The 21,556-nt window shown below is 38.3% G+C and overlaps 1 protein-coding gene across 1 annotated transcript in view; it reads right to left on the bottom strand.

Moving 5' to 3' along the window:
* The window catches only part of LOC107587086 (cathepsin F-like), a 34,149-nt gene extending 33,062 nt beyond the window's left edge, over positions 1–1,087 (bottom strand). Inside the window, exon 1 of the mRNA XM_016274722.1 lies at positions 1,031–1,087. Within this exon, the coding sequence (XP_016130208.1) occupies positions 1,031–1,036 (6 nt within the window). The 5' untranslated portion in view covers positions 1,037–1,087. The remainder of the gene's footprint in view (positions 1–1,030) is intronic.
* Between the last annotated feature and the right edge of the window lie 20,469 nt (positions 1,088–21,556).

Genomic DNA, 21,556 nt, shown 5'->3' with positions numbered 1-21,556 from the left:
AGAACTCGACAAACACGTCTCCAGGAAATCCTGTATAATTCAACCAATCCGACGACTTCGAAACTCCTAAAGTGTTTCCAATTTTGTGTGCCATGAGGCTGAGACGACTGTTTGTCTGTAAGGTCTATAAACCCTTCAAAACTTTATAAATTTTCAGGTAAAATTTCGTAATGCAATCATTTATAGTTTGTCTTAACAAACCTTCCCTTCCCTGAAACAAATCCAGTTATACTTCTTTCATTTCAGTTATTTCGTTTGGTTATTTTACATTTATTATATAAGTAGAGGGACATGAAATATTAACTTACTCAATTTGGTGGTCATAAAATATTTCACTAGAATACTGAGGTTGACTATTTTTTTTTTTAGAAGTACACTGAAGTACCATGCACACCATGTGTAAAATTTACTAGCAATTTCTGAGTGAAAATTGTTTGAAAGTAAACTGACCCTTTTTTTTTCTTTTTTTCAAACAATTACAAAAAAACAACAAATTACACTGAATTAAATGTTTTGTAGTATTAGTAGTTATAGTATTTTCTTGTATAGTGTACTCCAATTTATTCACAACTAATATTTTTTACTGTATAATAAAGTGGCACTTTGTATTTGTTCAAATCTTAGTAGGAGATCTTTATTCCACTTCACAAATATAAAAATGTATGTTTTTAAATTAAATTCTAACAGAGATGAAGGTCTAAATCCCCCCAGGTGAGATTAAGGATTAACGCTTAACTCTTATCACAGCTGACCCCTTCAGCATGGCACTTAACCTTAGGTTTTTGTATTTTTGTAGCATTAGTCGCTTTGCTTTTTTTTCAGGCAAAATAACCATAAGGAAGCAGCTTCTTAGAGGAGTTCAGTTGCCCTTGTTAGGTGAGTAAACGCTATTGCTACATAATAGCTCATTACTCACATACTCGTAAACATTAACTTTGTCTTGTACCATGTTCTGCTTTGAATGACAGACCATATATGGACGCATTCCGGGGATGACATCAACAAGAAGTGCAGACATGAATGAACTTGCCTCCATGTTGAATGAAGTCTGTGTACCTGCAGGATGATGTATCAGGTACGCAGGTTAGATTAGGAAACGTATTTCTGCTCACCTTCCGTCGAGTCATGTCACATATAGCAACAACTGAACCAAACAATGCTTCCGTTTGCAGGCCAAACCCCGACAGAGGGCGGAGAACAGACTGTTTGCTGAGGTACCAGCAGGTGGTGCAGTCACACCCACAAACATACACATCTGAGAGAAGAAGCTTCACCTGCCTATATTTCACTGAAGAGCTATTTTATTACGTCAGGCATTTTTTAAATTCCTGTTTGCAGACATTGACTTATTAACCAGAGTCACATACACAGTGGCCCCAAACGTTTTTGGACATGTAAGTCACACATAAAAATGCATTCCATTTGACTTTTCTGAGCCACTGTTTTAAAATAGTGTGTGATATAACTTTTTTGTCATATAATGCAAATACAATTATATCTATGTATCTTCAAATACATGAGGTATCTGTAAAATAAAGTAAGAATAATATATAACAAAATAAATAAATTACCACTTTTTTTGGAGAACATTCGGAACATATTTTGAATCTTACTTGTTGACGTAAGCACTTAAGCACTTCTTTCGGTATGTCTTTTCCACAGGACACTGGACTCTCACTGAGGCCTGAAACTTGAAGGATGGAAGGAATTCGCAGTGAGACGTCGCCCCTAGAGAGCCTCTGTGTGTGTTGAGAGAATAAAACCACTAAACTATCAACAATTACAGGACAAAGGTGAGGGGAAATTAAGCTACTGTATGTGTGTGTTATGGCAACACGATAAGGAGAGGCAAATATTTTCCTTAATTCCCTTGTAAAACTCACATAAATGAAAAGGAAATGGCTTGTGAAGCAGGAGGTTTTATTCATTCAGTGTTTGTAACATTCACATGTGAAAAGTGAAACCCTGTTTCCAGTGACACAGTTCAGATGAGGGGATTCCCCTTCCCGGCACAGCTGGATTTTTACATTATTGGATTTTGTTATATATTAAATGAAAACACAAGGTCAGATTGACATTATAGTTCCAGAAAGATTGCAGAACAGGAGACTGGACTCAAAAAATAGCCGAGTGTGTCACGTTGATGGTGACTTATGGGTAAAAATATGTCTCCCTTTTACTTCTGGAGCAGTGTATCCAAAATACTGACTTCATCTATGAAATCACCCTTTCTCAAGAACCCTGATGTGTCACATCCCCAGTTGTATGTTTTACAAATACAAATGAGGGTGTCTGGATTTTTAATAAGTAATTTGTTTTAGTGTCTGATCACAACCATATGTAAGTGAGCATATACAGAGCTTCAGAATTGCTGTATTTGCGATTTCATTGCCTTATGGTGACATGTTTCACCACTAGTTATTCTTAGAGATGCCCAAGATTGGTTTCTACTACAAAACCCTTATCAGTAGGGAGCCGATAATCTCGGAAAGCATGACAGACGCATTTCTTTTTGGTATCTCTTCCTACCTCCTGCAATAATAAACTGCTTATTGTTGATGCCCACTCCCTCACTTTGATGTCAGTATGGCATTTGATCAACACGGCCCCAAGGAATGCTGGGGAAGGCTTTGAAATTCTGTGGTGACACCATGAAGCAACACAAAGGCATGTGAGAAATTTTAAGTCAAATGCTTGAGCTGAAAGAGCAGGTGGTGGCATGCTGCATGTGACTGATTTCTCTCAAAGTCTAATTTTGAGGATGTATTCGGGTGAGACAGATTGATAAGGACCGTGATCGATAAATAATCTTTTGACTTTTAATAGTAAACAGAAATAGTGGTGATAGCCAATACAGCGTATAGGCGATGTTCTTGGAGTGATGACACAACACTAAGAATTCCTGTGACATGACAGCATTTACAGTGAGATCAACTCACTTCGAACACATCATTAGTTATTGTTAGGGAAATTTGCTTTTTGTTTTCTTTTTCTGTTTCTATTCTGTCTTTCACTTCTTCCCTCTTTCCCTCTCTCCTTATCATGTCCACACAAATGTTGACAAATCGCTTCATTATCACCTTAAAACACTTTCTAATTTCCGCAGATATTGCCCTGCTTACTCAGTTAGTCAGTATGACGCCATTAGTGGTGAAAGTCCAAGTGCTGTGTTAAACAATCGAAAAATTAATTACATTTATTACCAGACCAGAGATGTATCAAACCAGTCACGCCACATTAATCACGCCACACAAACTGATGCATCCTGATTTGCATCTGTTGTGAAATTAAAAGATTTTTTATTTACATTTTTGAGATTCAAGTTTTTCTTTTATAGCTCAGGAGTACTGTAAAATGTAATGTTTACAGAAAATGACTGTAAAAATTCTACAGTAAAAAACATGCCATATACAGTGTCCTCCACTAATATTGGCACCATTGGGAAATATGAGCTAAGGCGGCTGTGAAAATAAATCTGCATTGTTTATCCTTTTGATCTTTCAATCAAAAAATTCACAAAATTCTAACCCATCATTGGGGTGAATTTCTCATTGTGAAATAAATGCTTTCTCTAGTTCATGTTGGCCACAATTATTGGCACCCAATTATTGCAACGTCCTTTTCCCAAGGTAACAGCTCTGCGTTTTCTCTTATAATGCCTGAAGAGTTTGGAGAACACCTGATAAGAGATCAAATACCATTTTCTTCATACAGAATCTCTCCAGATGATTCAGATTCACTGCTTTATGATGGTGCTTCTTCTCTTCAGTTCACCCCACACATTTTCTATAGGGTTCAGGTCAGAGGACTGGGACGGCCATGGTAAAAGATTCATTTTGTACTCAGTGACCAATTTTTGTGTTGATTATGATGTTTGTTTTGGATTATTGTCCTGCTGGCAGATCAAACCACGGCCCATTATAAGATTTCTAACAGAGGCAGTCAGGTTTAGTTTTTGTATCTGTTGGTATTTGATTGAATCCATGATGCCATGCATCTGAACAAGATGTCTAGGACCTCCGGCAGAAAAACAGGTTTGTGCAAGGAGAATTTTTCGTGAAACTCTCCCAACCAACACGTGCTGATGTAGGGGCTGTTTGATTTTTTTTTTAAGGTTTCTGACCCCAAGACTCATCTAATCTCTACAATTCTCCAGCTGTGATCCTTGGAGAGTCTTTGGCAACTCTAGCTCTCCTCCTCACCGTGCATTAGGACGATATAGACACACGTCCTCTTCCAGGCAGATTTGTAACATCTTTAGTTGATTGGAACCTCTTAATTGTTGCCCTGATGGTGGAAATGGGGATTTTCAATGCTTTAACTCTTTTCTTCCTGCCACTTTTTTTTTGTTTTGTGATGCTCAACAGTCTTGTTCTGCACATCAGAACTATATTCTTTGGTTTTACTCCTTGTGATGGATGATTAAGGGAATTTGGCCTTCCTCATATTTATAATCCTGTGGAACAGGATATCATGGCTGGACAATTTCATGCTCCTAGTCACCCTGGTGTGCTAATTTTTTTTTAAATATGAATGGGAATATACCTGAGATATTTGTGAGATAAATTTGATATTTTACTCATAAAAATTTCTAGGGGGTGCCAGTAATTGTGGCCAACATGCATTGGAGAAAACATTTATTTCATCATGAGATTTTCTCCCCACTTTCAATTGTTTTACTTCAATGAAAGGTGAGAATTTTTGTTAATTTTTTGAATGAAAGATAAATCAGATCAATGATGCAGATTTATCTTCACAGCCGCCTTTGCTCATATTTACCAAGGGTGCCAATATTAGTGGAGGCTGTATGTATGGTTTCACTGTATGGTGAAAACATGTTAAGTGGTTAACGTTAAGTTGCTTTGCCATATATGGTGAAAAACTGTAAATGTTTCAAGATTGCATTATATGTAATGTTATTGTAAAATACTGTCACACATGTAATTTATGGTGAAAATAGCACAAGGACATTCCCAGAAGTTCCTGTGTGACACATCACATATGGTTATATTTAAATAGTTTTGTTTCTGATTATTTTTCTTATGCGTAATTCTGTTATTTATTGTAGCATCATGTGTGTTACCCAGATGTTGTATTGTGTTTATGACCCTGTGCTCCTTCTGTACAAGAATATTTGCTATGTTTTATGGACAGGCAACTTATGATAAGCTCATCATGTGTCTTTCTATTGTGTCACCTGTATTATGGTAGTTATCAGTACATTTTAAGATACACAGGAGATTTTAATAATATTTTTATAGTGAAAGTTTTAGTAACCTTTCTGATTCTATGAGAGCGGGGAAGTCCACACCACAGCTATGACATTGACACAGAGGAACGATATCGTTGGAATTGATAAAAACATTGACAGCCAATCAGAATCCACCATGCCTTAAACAGCAGTGCACGCTTACAATAAACAGAACCATTGGTGTGGATGCTAATATAGTTATCTTTATAGTTATAGTTCCTGTCATCGTTTGCTCACCCTCATGCCATTGTAAATCTGTATGATTTTTCTAGAGATATTTTGAATAACATTGGACAAAACAAAACATATATTTAAAGTCTTAACATGAGGGTAAGTGTAATTGTGATTTTAAAGTCTCCTCATTGTTGTCATGAGGTGTCATTTGTAGTTTTTCTTTCCTATGGGTTTATTGTTTACCCAAAACACCTTTCCATGACTCCTGCATCAGTTTCCTGTGGTCACTGTTGTCTACAACCTGCCCGCCCCCTGACAAAACCCCTTCCTTCTTCCTTCTGAGAATTCTCATGAGTGGGTAAACCAACAGCGTGAGTCAGTGCTTCAATCAGCACAATGCGGCTAAAACAGTCTGCGAGCAACAACCTTCCAACATCATATTTAGTTCTCACTCACTGTCCTTTTACGCAAAACACGCGACCACATCGTTTTTGTTTCCAGCAGGATTTGAGTCCAAGCTTTTGCAGTTGGCCGCTCACACAGAGTGTTTATGCGGCTTGTATATCGAGTGCATGACGGCTGTCTAATGCTATTCCAGCCATGATAATAAGGAGGGAGCGGGCTATATTTATCAAGTGGGGGAGTGTCCATCACTACAGCAGAGCTTAGCGCAGGTTGTGGCCACAGAGGGGTTCATATGGGCCTCATAGCAAGTCTTAGAGTTTGTGTTTTTTCCCACCAGACATTATTCCAGTAATTACAGTCTGAGGTTTACACATCTAATTATTTTAAGTCTTTGATTGTTCGTGGGTGTTTACAGTAAATTCTCATATGTGGGTTTATATATGTGTGTGAGTGGTGGCAGATTTATGCTATGCAGGATGTGTGTGTTATTTAGGCCTCTGCTAATGGCCTAGTGCTAATAGGCTGGTGGTATTTTGAAAACAAGTAAAACTTTTTCTGCACTCTGTCTCCCAAGATTGTCACTCCGCTGTCAGGCAGTAAATTCTGTGTGGTTTCTATCTGCACCATATATATATATATACACTGTATATATATATATATATATATATATATATATATATATATATAAATCATATGTTCTTGTGCAAAACTGCTAGGACATTGCTATGTGGTTTTTAAGGTAATCTGTTTTTTTGTATGTTGCAATGCAGTTCTGTGTGGTTTTGCATGGTTGCTTACCGGCTCAAAAGAGCCTCTCGCACTCATGCAAAAGCTGATTTAATCCAGGTTTGTTTTTATGGCATTCTGGTTTGGCTTTGGTTCCTCATTCACTGTGAGACTACTTATTTTATTTTTATTTTTTGTCCTTGCGTCATCCAAAAACTTGACTACTATAAATTACTTTAGGCCACTAACCCTTAGCCGTTAAAGGGATAGTTCACCTTCAGTTGCTGGTTCCCATTGACGTCATAGTATGGGGAAAAAAACACTATGCAAGTCAATGGGGACCAACTGAAAGTCATTGTGTAAAACAATAAAATATTCTTGAAGAGAGAGTTTGTGAACTTCAGGAGTCTTTGAATGCTCAATAAATCCCTCTCACAACCTCGACAGGGGTCCCATTAATAATACAAATGTCACTCCTTCTACAACCACAAGCCCACTAGCAGTGACCACAAATACTCTTTGCCTTTACAAATGCTGAGAGCTGGGGGGTTTGCACCCATCTGACAGGTGTTGAAACTAGATGTCATCACCCGTCACAGCCCATAGACACCCTGACTGCCAGCACAATCAGGTCATAGTGGCACCTCAGGAGACAGAATGCCCGAATTTACCTTTGAGACTTGGACAGACTCACCCATTGTCTGGCTAAACCATGCACAGAAAAAAAAACAATTAATTGCAAATTTGCAATAAACTAGTATAATAAATGCATTTGGATACAATTATACCCAAAGTTATATTCGTATAGCATTTACTTGTGATCTTTCATTACTCATGAATTGAACTTTGGTTCTACTAACGGCATGAATTTGAGACGGAACTATCTGATTATCTCACCAATGAATGACACATGAAACCTGTTTGTAAGAATCATTATGCCTGCAATCCCGTTTGGTGCCACTAGAGGTGCAGAAACACACTTGAGCTTTAAAATGTGCTTTAAAACAACAAGATGATCTCAATGAACCAGCACGCTCGTGTTTGAAAACACCAAGAAGAAACATTCTGTCCAGTGCATTTCGGTGGCAACACGTCTCCAAAAAGTATAGCTGTATTTATATCGCATCACATTTTAGTTGGGGGTATGAAGGAATGGTTGCGTGGCTTTCAGATCTGGAATGACATGATGGGTTGTGATTGATGGTGTAAGTCACACATGAATCTCCTTCCTCGGGCTAAAGTAAACTCTTGGGAGTCATTACAATGATGAGAGTATGAAACCCTCTGTCACTGTGCCAGGCAGTTGCTGCTAAATCCAGTTTTGGAAGGAACGAGGCTTTTGTTTTGCAGAGTTACAGACTGTAACACAGGCAAGCGTCACTAATATAGTTGCTCAAGTGTATTGCCCTCTGTCACTGTGCCAGGCAGTTGCTGCTAAATCCAGTTTTGGAAGGAACGAGGCTTTCGTTTTGCAGAGTTACAGACTGTAACACAGGCAAGCGTCACTAATATAGTTGCTCAAGTGTATTATTTGATATTTGGTTTGTTTTATATTCCTAACCATGGCAAACACCACTAATAAATTAAAATAACAGTGCTGGAAAACAGCGAAAGAATGTTCTCCACTGCATTACACAAAATGAAATATGTTGTCACAGTAAAACCATGTCTAAACCTCCCTTCTAGAAAAGTCTGATGAGCCACAATCTAACCAAAGTAACTGTACTTTCTGTATTTTCCCATTCTTTTATATGTGGGGCAGTGTGTTCTACGGTTAGTACTTCTATTTGCTTCTGGATAAACATCCCTGCCTGCCACAGTACTGTCAAATAACGATATGATCACAGAGCACTAATCTAAAACTTGGTGGAGTCACATCCAAGGTGCTGTATTTTCCACAACAGCATTGCAGTAGCTTAATCATTTCAGGAACTGTTTATTGAGAAAATCCAACACGCAACCTGAAAATAATAGCTGTATAAGAAACCAGACTCATTTTGGGCTTTGTGGAAATTCTGGACAGCATTCCAGAGTTGTGAGAGCGTCGCAAAGCTCAGGGAGCACCCAGCATGCCTAGGCAGATCCTTACCTCCACCCAAGCCATAATGATGAACACTGAGCTCCTTCATACCAGTTCCCTTAACAACTGATGCTAGCAGGTGGGATTGTAAAAACAAAAATTTGATCTTTCAGATTTTCATATCTAAATGAGCATACATTTGTGTGGTCAGAATAGGGGTTGAAGTCTAAGTTTGTGTCCCACAGGTTGTAGGTTCAAACCCCAGAGGTTAGTGAGCTACCATCATTGTGTCCCTAAGCAATGTAGTACTTAAATGGATAGTCAGACCAAAAAATATCTTAAGGGTGTGTTCACACTTGTAGTTCAGTTCACTTTGTTCTTTTTGAAGAAAATGATACATTTAGTCCTGGTTTGTGTAGCATTAACACCGTCATTCTCAAAACTCAGTCTAAAGATGCGGACACAAACTGATTGGACAGCCTCAGCAAATGAACTTACCAAACATCTAAAACAATGCTGGGCTAAATACACTCTTTGTAAGTGTGTACATACGGTGGTATTTTTACCAGCTGATAACTCGTATAGTAGAGCTTATAAAATATGTAAAGGAGTTAAAACAGAACTAGGAATTCCTTCATTGCACACAAAAACAACGATCTGCTACAAGGAAATGGCATTTTGATGCCTGTCCCAAACTGTATTGGTTTTTGGTTTGTTTATTTGTATTTGGTCTGTGTTGCAGAGTCTCTTTTCAGTGGGTTTTGGTCCACTTGTTTGGTGCACACCATGGTTTGTGTCGTGAACACACACTGAAGACTGACATGGAAGAGAAGGAATTGTTGAATAAAGTTGTTATTTTTGTTTTCTTTGCACACAAGAAGTATTCTTGAACGAATTTCAAGCATTCTCAAACATTTTTGAACAATTACAAGTTGTTGTTTTTTTATTAGCTAGTAAACTAGTAAAACTACACATTCTGAACAATTATAGTTTTAAGCAGTTTATTAGTAGTCAGTATGCTACACTCTAAGAAAAAAATTCACAGGTTTTTACCTACATTTTAAATTATGCATTGTATGTTGTGTTTTCGGGTTACAGGGTTATAATGGATAATGGATAACAGATAATGTCCTGGAAAAATACTAGTACCTTTTCCCTTTTACTAGATATTTTTCTTACAGTGTACTAACAGATCAACAATCGCAGATACAAGCTACTAACAAGGTATATCATAAATGAACAATTATTAAATTATTATTATTTTCAAATTGAACAAATGCAAATAGCAATAACTTAATTCACGTGATGTTGTGTACTGTGAAATTTAGATGGAAAATGTGTGCCTTTGTGTGAAAAGTTGCTAAAAGTAGCCAAATAAAATTTTAAAATAGCTTGATTTGTTGCTAGGTGCTTTTAGAAGAAAAAGTTGCTAGGGTAGTCTGAAAAGTTGCTAAATTTAGCAACAAAATTGCTAAGTTGGCAACACTGCAGAAACCAATTCTGTTTGGCATAAATTATGTCAAATGTTGCCTAATGCTTCTAAAGCCACTATATTTAATGCTGTTTTACCGTTTTTTGGTAAAGGGCGTTTGACCTTCTTTGCATGTTCTCTTTCTAAACACTGGGTCGGTACTTCTGCATGTAGGACGATTTTGAAGTTGGAGGAGAAAATGAGATGGGAGTTTTTCGACATACCCTAACTGTCTTGAACCGGAAAAAAAAGTTCACGCAGAGCTAGACAAGATGAGTGTTTGAGGTTAAAAAGTATATAAATTGTAATTTTGTTTTAGAAAATAACCGATCATTTTGCTAGATAAGACCCTTCTTCTTCGGCTGGGATCGTTTAGAGCCGTTTGAAGCTGCATTTAAACTGCATTTTGGAAGTTCAAACTCGCGGGTACCATATAAGTCCATTATATGGAGAGAAATCCTGAAATGTTTTCCTCAAAAAACATAATTTCTTTACGACTGAAGAAAGAAAGACATGAACTTCTTGGATGACAAGAGGGTGAGTACATTATCTGTACATTTTTGTTCTGGAAGTGAACTACTCCTTTAAGATTTGAGGGAAGATCATCTGCAAAGATTCTCCTTTTGTGTGTATCATTTAAAAATTTATTTTTTAAATGATATTTCTAAGTATCTATAACAACTTGCAACTTAACAGCCATGGCCATTTTATATAAAAGAAAAGCCTTAACTTTGTATAAAATTTCTATTTCGCATCCTATAGAAAGTAGCAGCATACAATGACATGAGGGCGAGTAACAGAATGATGACAGAATTTTTATTTTGGGTGAAGTAGGCTATCCCTTTAAGATTGTGCTTGTCACTTTGGATAAAAATAAATGCTTGCTAAATAAAGAATAATAATGTCATGTCATACGTGATGTAACCTCTGCATTTGACATTAGCACACATTTCATTTTCTTGGTTGAAACTAAGCTGTCAGCAAAGGAAAAAATAGACTGTCAAGGGACATGCTCTATTGTGTGTTTTGGCTCTCAATAACCATTTTTAAGAAACTCTAAAATGCAGCACTTGCTAGAAGGATCTTGCTGCAAGCCCTGATATGGTGTTGTGGGATTTCACAGGCCATATTGTGTGAAGGTCAGGAAACTCTGTGAAGCATTGATACAGTACACTGGCCTGGCTTTCCTCAGTATGGACAGCTGCTCTTGATGACAAGATGGCAGGGTAAGCCACACTGAGGTCTTTACTTTGGGTTGTGGCCTTTTTTCTTTTTTTTTACGCAATATGCACACTGTGTAAGCTTACAGCACGTTATAATAAATTCAGGATTGTCATTTGCCGGCAGCAAATGGAAAGTTTGGAGCGGAGGTTAAAGTCCAATTGTTCTGGGAAACTAAGAGCAACAGAAACAACATGCCTAAACAAAACCGTATGTTTTGCTATCAGTCATTAGGGTGTCATCACGATAAACCAGAAGGAAACCTCTTTTATGACAGAAACCTGATGACAATTTTGCCAGACAGATGTTACAGCAGTCGGATGATGTGGGTGGATCTCGCAAAATCATGTCCAAGTCACATTTCATGTCAAAATCAAAATCAAAAATTGCATGAAGAATATAAAACCATGAGGATTGCACTGTAGCATTGTTTGAAGGAAAATTAAGAACATTTCCATCCAAATTCTGGTAACATTAGTGGCAGCTGTGATTAAAATAATAATTATAAGCATTACATTTACAAAGATATTTTTGCAATACTTTGCTGAAAATTTGGAGGGAAATGTGCTGATTTAAAAGAAATGTTTTAAAAATAGGCATTTTCTTAAAGTAAAATGTTTCTTTAATTTCTTTTAATTTTGGAAGTGAAATATGACTAGGGAATTTTCTTGACAGGTTTTCTAAAATTAACTCTTATAGATAAACACACAAACACTCCCAGACTTCCTAATAAAGATTAACTTCCCACACGAAAGCTCCTGAAGCTCAATTTCACCTTTGTACACTGGTTAACATTAACAAACCTCAAGTATGACCTTCATTCTTTAACTGTTGTAAATATTTGACACCTTGTGAAAGAACACAGTTCACCGACAGGTTTTGTGTTAGCTTAGTAAAGAACAATTCACTCTGTCATGACAAGCATCCAGTGAGGCCAGAGTGGGCCTCAGTAAACAAAGGAAACATGATAACTGTGCCTTGGGTGTTCAGGGATTTTCTTGGCTTCTTTTGCTTGAACACCCCTGATGAAAAAGCCCTCCATTGAGACTACTAGCATTGAGAGTCACAGCATTTGTCATGGCTCAGCTTTGTAATAAAAGCTCTCACCGGAAGGTTTCATATTAGATAAAGATCTGATAAAGAATGTAGCCCGTGGCAACAGATTACACACTACTGTCTTAGCTTGTAGGTGGCATTCTTAAGCGTTCTTCAGGTATGACCTGCAGGGAATCCAAATGCGTCATATAAACCATGTTCCATTCCCAACAACAACAGCTATGGTTTCTGTTTGTATGTACAAACAGTTAATTTACTCATTACGATTTTTTTTCCCAAAACACTGAATCAAAGCAATGTACACACTGTCAGTGTTTGGGACTGACAACCACATTTACAGGTGTGAGTTCACACAGCAGCTTATGATAGCGGCTCATAGCCTACTGCAGTGGACATCAAGCCCATATTCTGTTGACTTTAACCATAGCGACAGTGACTAAAGTAATATGGCAACATCCATAAAACTGGAAACTCTTGTCACATTTGAAGAAACGAAAGCCCAGTCGAGATGAGACTTTCCATCAGATCTAAATTAACTGTCGTGTTTATAGTTTATATAGGGGGGTTCCACCGGTAAAATCGCCTTCCGGGGAGTAAAATACACAGGTTTTTTTGGCTTGTTTCCGCTGGTAAAATTCACATTCCAGGGGCTAAATATCACGTTACTGAGGTTGCAACAACCCGTGGCAAAAGTGTTAAAGTAGCCCAGTTTCACAGGAAAACCATGGACCTGGCAACACTGCACAAAAATGATGGGAGTGGCTCGGATGGAAGATAGACAGAATTTACGTGACTGACAACCGCATAACCAAACTCACCCTCATAGCCTATATTTCAGGTCTGACAACCGTATTTTCAGACAAGTGCTACAGTGTGAAAGGAACCATACTACATAGGTAGGCTACTGGACATTTCGAGACTCACATCAGTAATTAAAGGGATAGTTGTCCCAAAAATGTAAATGATGTCCAACCAAACAGCTGCTGGCATTGACTTCAATAGTAGGCTATTTTATTTCCCTCATACTATGGATGTCAATGGCTACCATTCTTCAAAATATCTTCTTTTGTGTTTTTCTGAGTGAGTCATTGATTTGTTCATTAAACTGATTCGTGATTCGTTTGCTTTGATTTCAACGAAAACAACGTATCTGCGTGACACAGCTGACACAGAACAGCACAGGCTGTTTAAGTTAAGTGGATACTCTCCAAAATGGCTCTAGGGTGACGCAGAGGAGACGAATTGTTTAATAAAGTTGTTATTTCTGTTTTCTTTGCATACAAAACTTATTCTTGTAGCTTCGTAAAATTAAGGTTGAACCCCTGATGTCACATGGATTATTTTACCGATCTCCTTGCTATGTTTCTGAACCTTGATCGTGGTAATTACATTGCTGTCTATGGGAGGGTCAGAGAGCTCTCAGAATTCATCAAAAATATCTTCATTTGTGTTCCGAAGATGAACGAAGATCTTACGGGTTTGGAGCGACATGAGGGTGAGTAATTAAGCTCCTGAGACCCTGTGACCTCATATGAGGACATTATATTTTGGTGTATTTCTCTGAGACTCTACATGCCACAGTTTTAAGTCTGGCTATCCTGTACAGAGCACATTCAGGGCTTTTCAGAGATACTAAATGTTTGGATGTTTCACTATGACCACTCCCTCTCCTTGGTCTTCAAATATGTCTGATATTAATTTAGTGACACTCTTATGGAAATATGATAATATTTTGTAATTATCATTTAAATCTGTCTAATTTTTAAACTGTCTGTCATAAATCAACATCTCAGGAAAATGTTATGGGGATTCAAATCGAAATATGACTTTCTGTTATGAAACAGGATGTTGATTTCATACATGTCCTCATATGAGGACACTGGAACTAAAAGCATGTTTATTAGCATTTTGGGAGACATAACAAATGAATAGGGAAAGAAATTATGTTTCAATAGTCTATGAAATATTATATATTATTATGAAAATCATGTCAAATATTACTCCCATTATTACACTTCTTTTTTTATTACATGTTGCCCCAAAAACACATTAATATGCAAATTAGATTTAGTTTATAGATACATTGTATATAATGAGAAAGCCCGTTTATGGCCATTTTACACACATTTTGCTGAAAGAAAAATGGTATATCAAAGCACTCTGTTATAACATAGTTGAGAATCATCTTTATACAAAGTTTGGTAAAAAAAAAAAAAAATCCTGAAAACTACAAATTTATTGGTGATTTAAAATATCTATTGTTTTTGCCTATGCATGTTCATTCATGTCTTTTTAAAAAAAAAATTATTGAGTCCCGATGTCCTCTACCGAGGACACAGCATAACTTATGAACGAAATATCATTAAAAATTAAAATTTTAAAATGCTCTAAACAATGTAAAGACATGAAAAAAACTGTTTTTCCTTAAAATATTTTCTCAGGTCTTAAGAGGTTAATGACAGAATTTTCATTTTTGGGTGAAGTATCCCTTTAAAGGTTAAACTAGTAACTGCTAGGAACAGCACATCTTATCTGAGTCTGGCCTTGAATGTTCTTACAATTTTCATCAGTTTTTTTTTCTAAAGTTATTTATAGAAAACCCAGAAGTGGAAGAACCCTGCCTCAAAAGAAAACACCCAAGAATAGATCCCACAAGGAGAAGAAAGATAGCATAAGCTGCTGGTGAATGGAAATGGGAAACAATTGCTCCCATTTCCAAAAAAAAAAAAAAAAGGCTGATTTTAGGCTGCACTTTGTCAGAGCTACTTGTTGACAGTGTTTGTTGAATGGTGAAAGGAGACTTCAAAGTTTGTGTGCCTTGAAAACAGCTTTTTGTATTTTTCTTCCTGCGTTCCATTTGTATTGTTAAGGTTGTTTTTTTGTTTTTTCTCAGTGCCAAGATTTAGATTTTAATGACTGTTTTTAACCCTCTCCTGACCCTTAGAATAAAATGGACAATTTTCTGCTGCTGTGCCTAGACTTCTCCAAAAATGGATTGATTGATTAACTGATTGACTGCAAATTATGCATTACATCTGACAGAAAAAAGAAATATGCACTGAAATGTTCTGCACAAACCATTAAAATAATGAAATGGAAACTGAAACTGGAATCCTGTTAAAAATAATGTCGGTTTCTATCATTTTGGGAGACTTTCCCATGTGGCTTTAAGGTTAATAGTATCTATTCAAATGCTTTTTTTCCTCACTGTGACTAGGCGGGCCATGTTTCTGAATACTGAATAGGCGTTGTTGGTGTGTAAATGTAAATTTTTCATGTATTTGACGTTTGTAATCCAATGATTTCAGCGTGAGCCATTTTTGTAGCTTAGTTTCACTTAACCTGCTAACCTGCACCCCCCATTTTGGGACTCACAGCTGAAAATGACCTCCCTAACTTCAGTGTGCTACTTAATATCCGTTTTTAAAATGGTGAGGAACTTTTTATAGCATGTTTTCATAGTTTCATCTCAAAAGATTAGGGAATTTTTTATGTTGCATGATCTGACACCTTTAACCTGACACTGAAAAAAGAGAAGTGAAACAAAAAAAAGCCAAATATGCAGTTTAATAGTCAATATACAGAAATACACTACTGTTCAAATGTTGTTGGGTTTTTTTTACTTGTAAGGCTGCATTTATTTAAAAAAACTGTAAAATTGTGAGAAATGATAACAGTTTAAAATAACTTTTTATTTGAATATTTTTAAATAAAATATTTACTCCTGTGATGTCAAAGCTGAATTTTCATCACTCCAGTCTTTGGTGTCACATGATCCTTCAGAAATTATTCGAATATGCTGATTTGCTGCTCAAGAAACATTTCTTATTATCGATGCTGAAAACAGTTGTGCTGCTTAACATTTTTGAGTCTTTACTAAATAAATGTATTAATGTCTTTCCAAAAAAAGAAGACATACTGACAATAAGAGCTCTCTTTGACTTTGTGTCAATTGACCAATCAGAATCAAATATTGCAGAGAATGTTTCATAACATTTCATATTACAATATCAAGGAAGGGCATCTACACAGGATCCACCTTGTATTCTTGTTACAGGCCAGTTGGCATGAGAAGCAGAATAAAACAAAAGCCTCTTCTTAGTTTCTGTCACCATCCCATAATATCAGTCCAGCCTACACAAGGAATGCAGGGGAATGACCCGAATGTTAGCAGGGAACATACTCATTCCTTTAATCTCCATTGGGTTTCTTTATGAGCCAGAGAGTAAGAGAGACTCAACATCAACCTCAGCAGATGTGTGATTTATGCCCACAGATCCACCTGCACAATGTTTAATCACCAGCTATAATGACTAGCTATAAAAGTCTGTCTTTGTTTTCTGTTCCATGTTCTCTTTCCTGCTTTCAGTACAGCTTTATTAGTAGGGGAATATTGGTTTTACAGCAAGCCCCTCCTTTTGCAGGTGGTCTGGAAACTGTCCTCAATGTTTCAGTCATTTTTGTTCATATACCGATTCAAAAATCAACAAGAAATCAAATCTGATTTACTTTTTAATGCACATTATTGGTTTTATTAACTAAATATTTCCTATCCTACATAGTTTTTGACACGGTGTGGCTGTGCCAGGGAACAGGCAGGATAACGAGGATGCAGGATACAAGAACACTTTAATGAATACACGATAGGAGCACACGCACGGGGTAACATTCACATTGACAATAACCGACAAACTAGACTACAAGAGGCAGGAACTAATATAGGGCAGATAACGAGGGGCAGACAGGTGAGCACAATAGGGTGATTAACTGATAATGAGGACAGGAACAACCAAATAAGGACACAGAGGGAGGAACCATAATGGACAGTCCACAGGGGTGTGACAGATCGCCCCCCTCCCGGAAGGCGCGACCGGGAAGGGTGGATCCGGGAACCATGGCGGAGCAGAGGACACGGGAGGCCACGGCGGAGCAGGATACTCGGGAGGCCACGGCGGAGCAGGATACTCGGGAGGCCACGGCGGAGCAGGATACTCGGGAGGCCACGGCGGAGCAGGATACTCGGGAGGCCACGGCGGAGCAGGATACTCGGGAGGCCACGGCGGAGCAGGATACTCGGGAGGCCACGGCGGAGCAGGATACTCGGGAGGCCACGGCGGAGCAGGATACTCGGGAGGCCACGGCGGAGCAGTCACGGGAGGCCACGGCGGAGCAGTCACGGGAGCGAGCTCTGGGGCTGGAGCCGACACGTGAGAGGGCTCAGGAGCTGGGGCTCTTCCTGGGCTTAACTGGGGATCCGGGGCTCTTCCTGGGCTCGACCGGGGATCCGGAGCCCCTCCTGGGCTCGACCGGGGAGCCGGAGCCCCTCCTGGGCTCGACCGGGGAGCCGGAGCCCCTCCTGGGCTCGACTGGGGAGCCGGAGCCCTCCGTGGGCTAAACTCGGGAACAGGAGCCCTCCGTGAGCTTAACTCGGGAACAGCCCGCACTTCTGGGCTGAGGACAGAGACGGTGCTGGGATGAGATGGGTAACCGGAACGTTTGGATGGGTATGTGGAGGGTCCGGGCGAGGGGTGAGCTGGTGAGGCGGGGGGGTTTTCGGGAGGGACTGGATGATCGCTCCCAACTTCTTCTACCTCCAGATTAACTCCATTTAGATACAGGACCTGATTAACCAGCTCGATCAGGGGAAAGCTATACGTGGGAAGATCACCGCCGATTACGTCATCATCCAGCCCCAGCCGAAAACCGACCCCGAGGACAGAATCGAACCAGCTCACCTGGTGAGAGAGCTCTAGGAAATCCGCCACATACCTCTCCAAATCCCGACCACCCTGCCGCAGACACCAAAGCCTGTCTTCAGCCGTTGACATCTTGTTTTGAGGTCGGTTATTCTGTCACGGTGTGGCTGTGCCAGGGAACAGGCAGGACAACGAGGATGCAGGATACAAGAACACTTTAATGAATACACGATAGGAGCACACGCACAGGGTAACATTCACATTGACATAGACAATAACCAACAGAGTAGACTACAAGAGGCAGGAACTAATATAGGGCAGATAACGAGGGGCAGACAGGTGAGCACAATAGGGTGATTAACTGGGAATGAGGACAGGAACAACCAAATAAGGACACGGAGGAACCATAATGGACAGTCCACAGGGGTGTGACAGATTTTTTCATTGTTTTCTGTTGAATATACTGTTTAACTCTTAAACACATTATATAATGTCAATAAAATGGGTTTTGAATGCTATTTTAAAGTTTAATATCTTTATATTCACGTAGAACATGAACTAGACCCCATAAAAATTATCAAACGGACACTTTTTATTTTTTAATGCACATTCTTGAGGTTATAGACATATTACTTCCCATCCTGTATTGTTTTCTGCATTTTCTTCTCATTTAATATCCTGTTTAAGTTTTAAACACATATGATAAAAAATTAAATGTCTTCAGATTAGTTTAGAAGCTTGTTTCCAAAAAAAAAATCTGACTTTTTATTGCAAAAATATGAGTTTATATCTTGCCATTCTGAGTTTACAGTATATCTCAAAATGTTGACTATTTCCTTAGAATTGCAAGAAAAAAAGTCAGAATTGTGAGAAGCTTGCATTTCTGAGATAAAATGTCAGAATTATTAGATAAAATCACAATTCTCTTTTTATTTTTTTTATTCTGTGGCAGAAACCCAAAAAAGAAAATAGAATTGCAAGGTAAATATTCTAAATTGTGAGATGTAACAAAACATGAAAAAAATGAGAATGAAAAAAAGAACAAAATTCAAAATTTATATCTTGCAATTGTTTTTCTTTCTTTCTTAGAATTGTTAGTAAAAAAAATGAAATAAAAAGTCACAATTACCCTCTTTATTTATTTCTATTCAGTGGTGGAAACAGGCTTCCATAGATTTACGTAGAACATGAATTAGACCCCAGAAACACAGTCACAGACGCAAGTAGATATTTTTGTGGGTCAAGCTGTTGGATAACACACAGGTCCAATATCTGAATATAAACCATGGCACATTCACAGGTCTATGTTTAGAGCTTTTATGATGTGTGGATCACAACTGCGGACCCAGATTTAGAAAGGACGGAGCCTCAACATTTATCTAGTAATGGAGTCAGTGTCAATATTGCCGCTCTAACCATGTTTATTTAGTATTTGCATAGTCAACTGCAGTTTAATTGTTTGTAGCTGTGATTCAGTCGTGTTTCATTCACTGAATGATATTGTCCGTTGACTCACAGAACATACGAGGTCATCAGCGTAACATTTGCCTGATGCCATATATTGTGGTGAGTTTGATTGATGATGGGCCAGACCTGTATAAGCCTACATCATCTCATTGTCCCCGGGGCCACTCATCTGCCTGTCAACCCTGGAAAACACAACAGGGGGGCACCGAGAGGAAGAGGTTTCACATGGAGACACAAAGGCTGGGTGCTCTGACTCACGCTTACACATTCACTGGGGGGGGGGAAATGGCTGAGTAATCAGCGCTCACCGCAGATATTTTTAATGATCTATCAGGTCTAAGTGACTGTTAGCAATAAAGTGTTTTTCATATTTCTATCCAGTCAGCTTTTGAAAGAGTAAGAAGTGTGGAGCACACAGAAAAAAATTACATTTAAGTGCTCTGAGCCAGGCTTTGTTCATGCCTGGAAGAAACGGCAAAACCCTGAGCTGTGACATTAGAGTCGATGACTCTGGGATCTGGGTTTGTGGTCAAATTACGGCTTCCGCTTATTGCAAAGGTCGAAAGTTGAGGGTTCTGGGACTAGAAGGGGTGTTTTACTTACTGTAGAAGTGTATTGTTGTCAATCGTGTTAGGATTTATCTTGTTTTAAGCACGTTTTACTGCAAAACATGACAAAAAACTTATAAAGAAAATGATGCATTGATGTAAAAACAAAAACACATGTCTGTGCTGATCTTTTGAACAGGGTTGGGTGCAGATAAAAAAACCTGGACATTATTCTAATACTACAGGAATGGATCACTCCTTATAAAGCACGATTATGATTCTTGCCATTACTACATCTCTTTGTTGTAAAGCAAATCTTTTACAGCAGAGCAGTGAGCTCACCATATGAAAAATCCCCTCCTAACATTCCTCTGGCCCTGACTACATCTTCCACCTCTCTGTGGCTCGCTGTTCAGAAACCAGACAACACGCAAATTAGAGAGCGAGACTGATTCAGGCTTCTTAAAGGAAAATTCTTGGTTAATACAAGTTAGGCTTCATCAATATTTATGTCATGCTAACAATTACCACAGAAAACAAAGCCAGAGTACCAGAGCTTTTGAAAAAAAAAGCAGTTTTTTTTTTACTTTCACAGTTTCCACAAATATATATGAAGCAGCACAACTGTTTTCAACAACTGATAATAATAAGAACTGTTTCTTTAGCACCGAATCAGATGATTTCTGAAGGATCACGTGACACTAAATACTGTAATGATGCTGAAAATCCCGCTTTGGGTCACAGATATTCATTTTAACAGATATTTTAACAGTATATTTGATCAAATAAATCCAGCCTTGGTGACCGTAAGACACAAAAATTCAAGGATTCATTCATTCACTTGCTTCTCTCAAGACCCTTCGCCGGGATTTTGATTGATGGGGGATCTAACATTTTGTCCGACAAAACAAATCAGACAGGAGAGTAGATTGAAATCAGTGGACTTGAACTTGAAAAATGGTCAGTGCCGTAGCGGACGGGCACCCAGGGCACGCACTAGTGCTACGCCTCTGAAAATGGTGTGTTTTGACACATGATCTTTCCATGATTGAAAAAGATACCTTCTGACGTTCATTCATGTTTATTTTGTGCTATAACTAGTAAAGAGAAAGAGATGATCGGTTCACACGCCACTTGAACTGAGGCGCTACAGCGATCTGTCACGACATGTTAAAGAGGCACAAAACAGTATTTATTGTTTGAATTTCTTACAAAATGAAAAAATTTGAATGCTGAGACTTTGTTTCATACCAAAAGTAACCTGCTCTGTCTTGTCTGTTGGCGCATTGTCAGTTTCCTCTTTACTCAGCGATGTATTTTTCACGTGAGAACATGATGTGTGACGTGAGAGCACCATGGCTTGTTGGATGTAGCAACAGTAACTAAGGAGGCGGGTCTTTGTGAAGGGTCAATTGTCCTTTTTCTTTTAATTTTCTTTCAATTGTTTTGTTGTTTTTACTTTTGCTGCCTGGTCATTCTTTTACATTCTTTTACTAAGAGTTTTTTATGGTTAAGTCCTCA

This window comes from Sinocyclocheilus grahami, unplaced genomic scaffold (assembly GCF_001515645.1).
Source record: "Sinocyclocheilus grahami isolate Dianchi unplaced genomic scaffold, SAMN03320097.WGS_v1.1 scaffold89.1, whole genome shotgun sequence".
In the NCBI taxonomy this organism is placed as follows: Eukaryota; Metazoa; Chordata; class Actinopteri; order Cypriniformes; family Cyprinidae; genus Sinocyclocheilus; species Sinocyclocheilus grahami.
The sequence above is the reverse complement of the archived record's forward strand: the minus strand, read 5'-3'. Positions and strand labels throughout refer to the sequence as shown.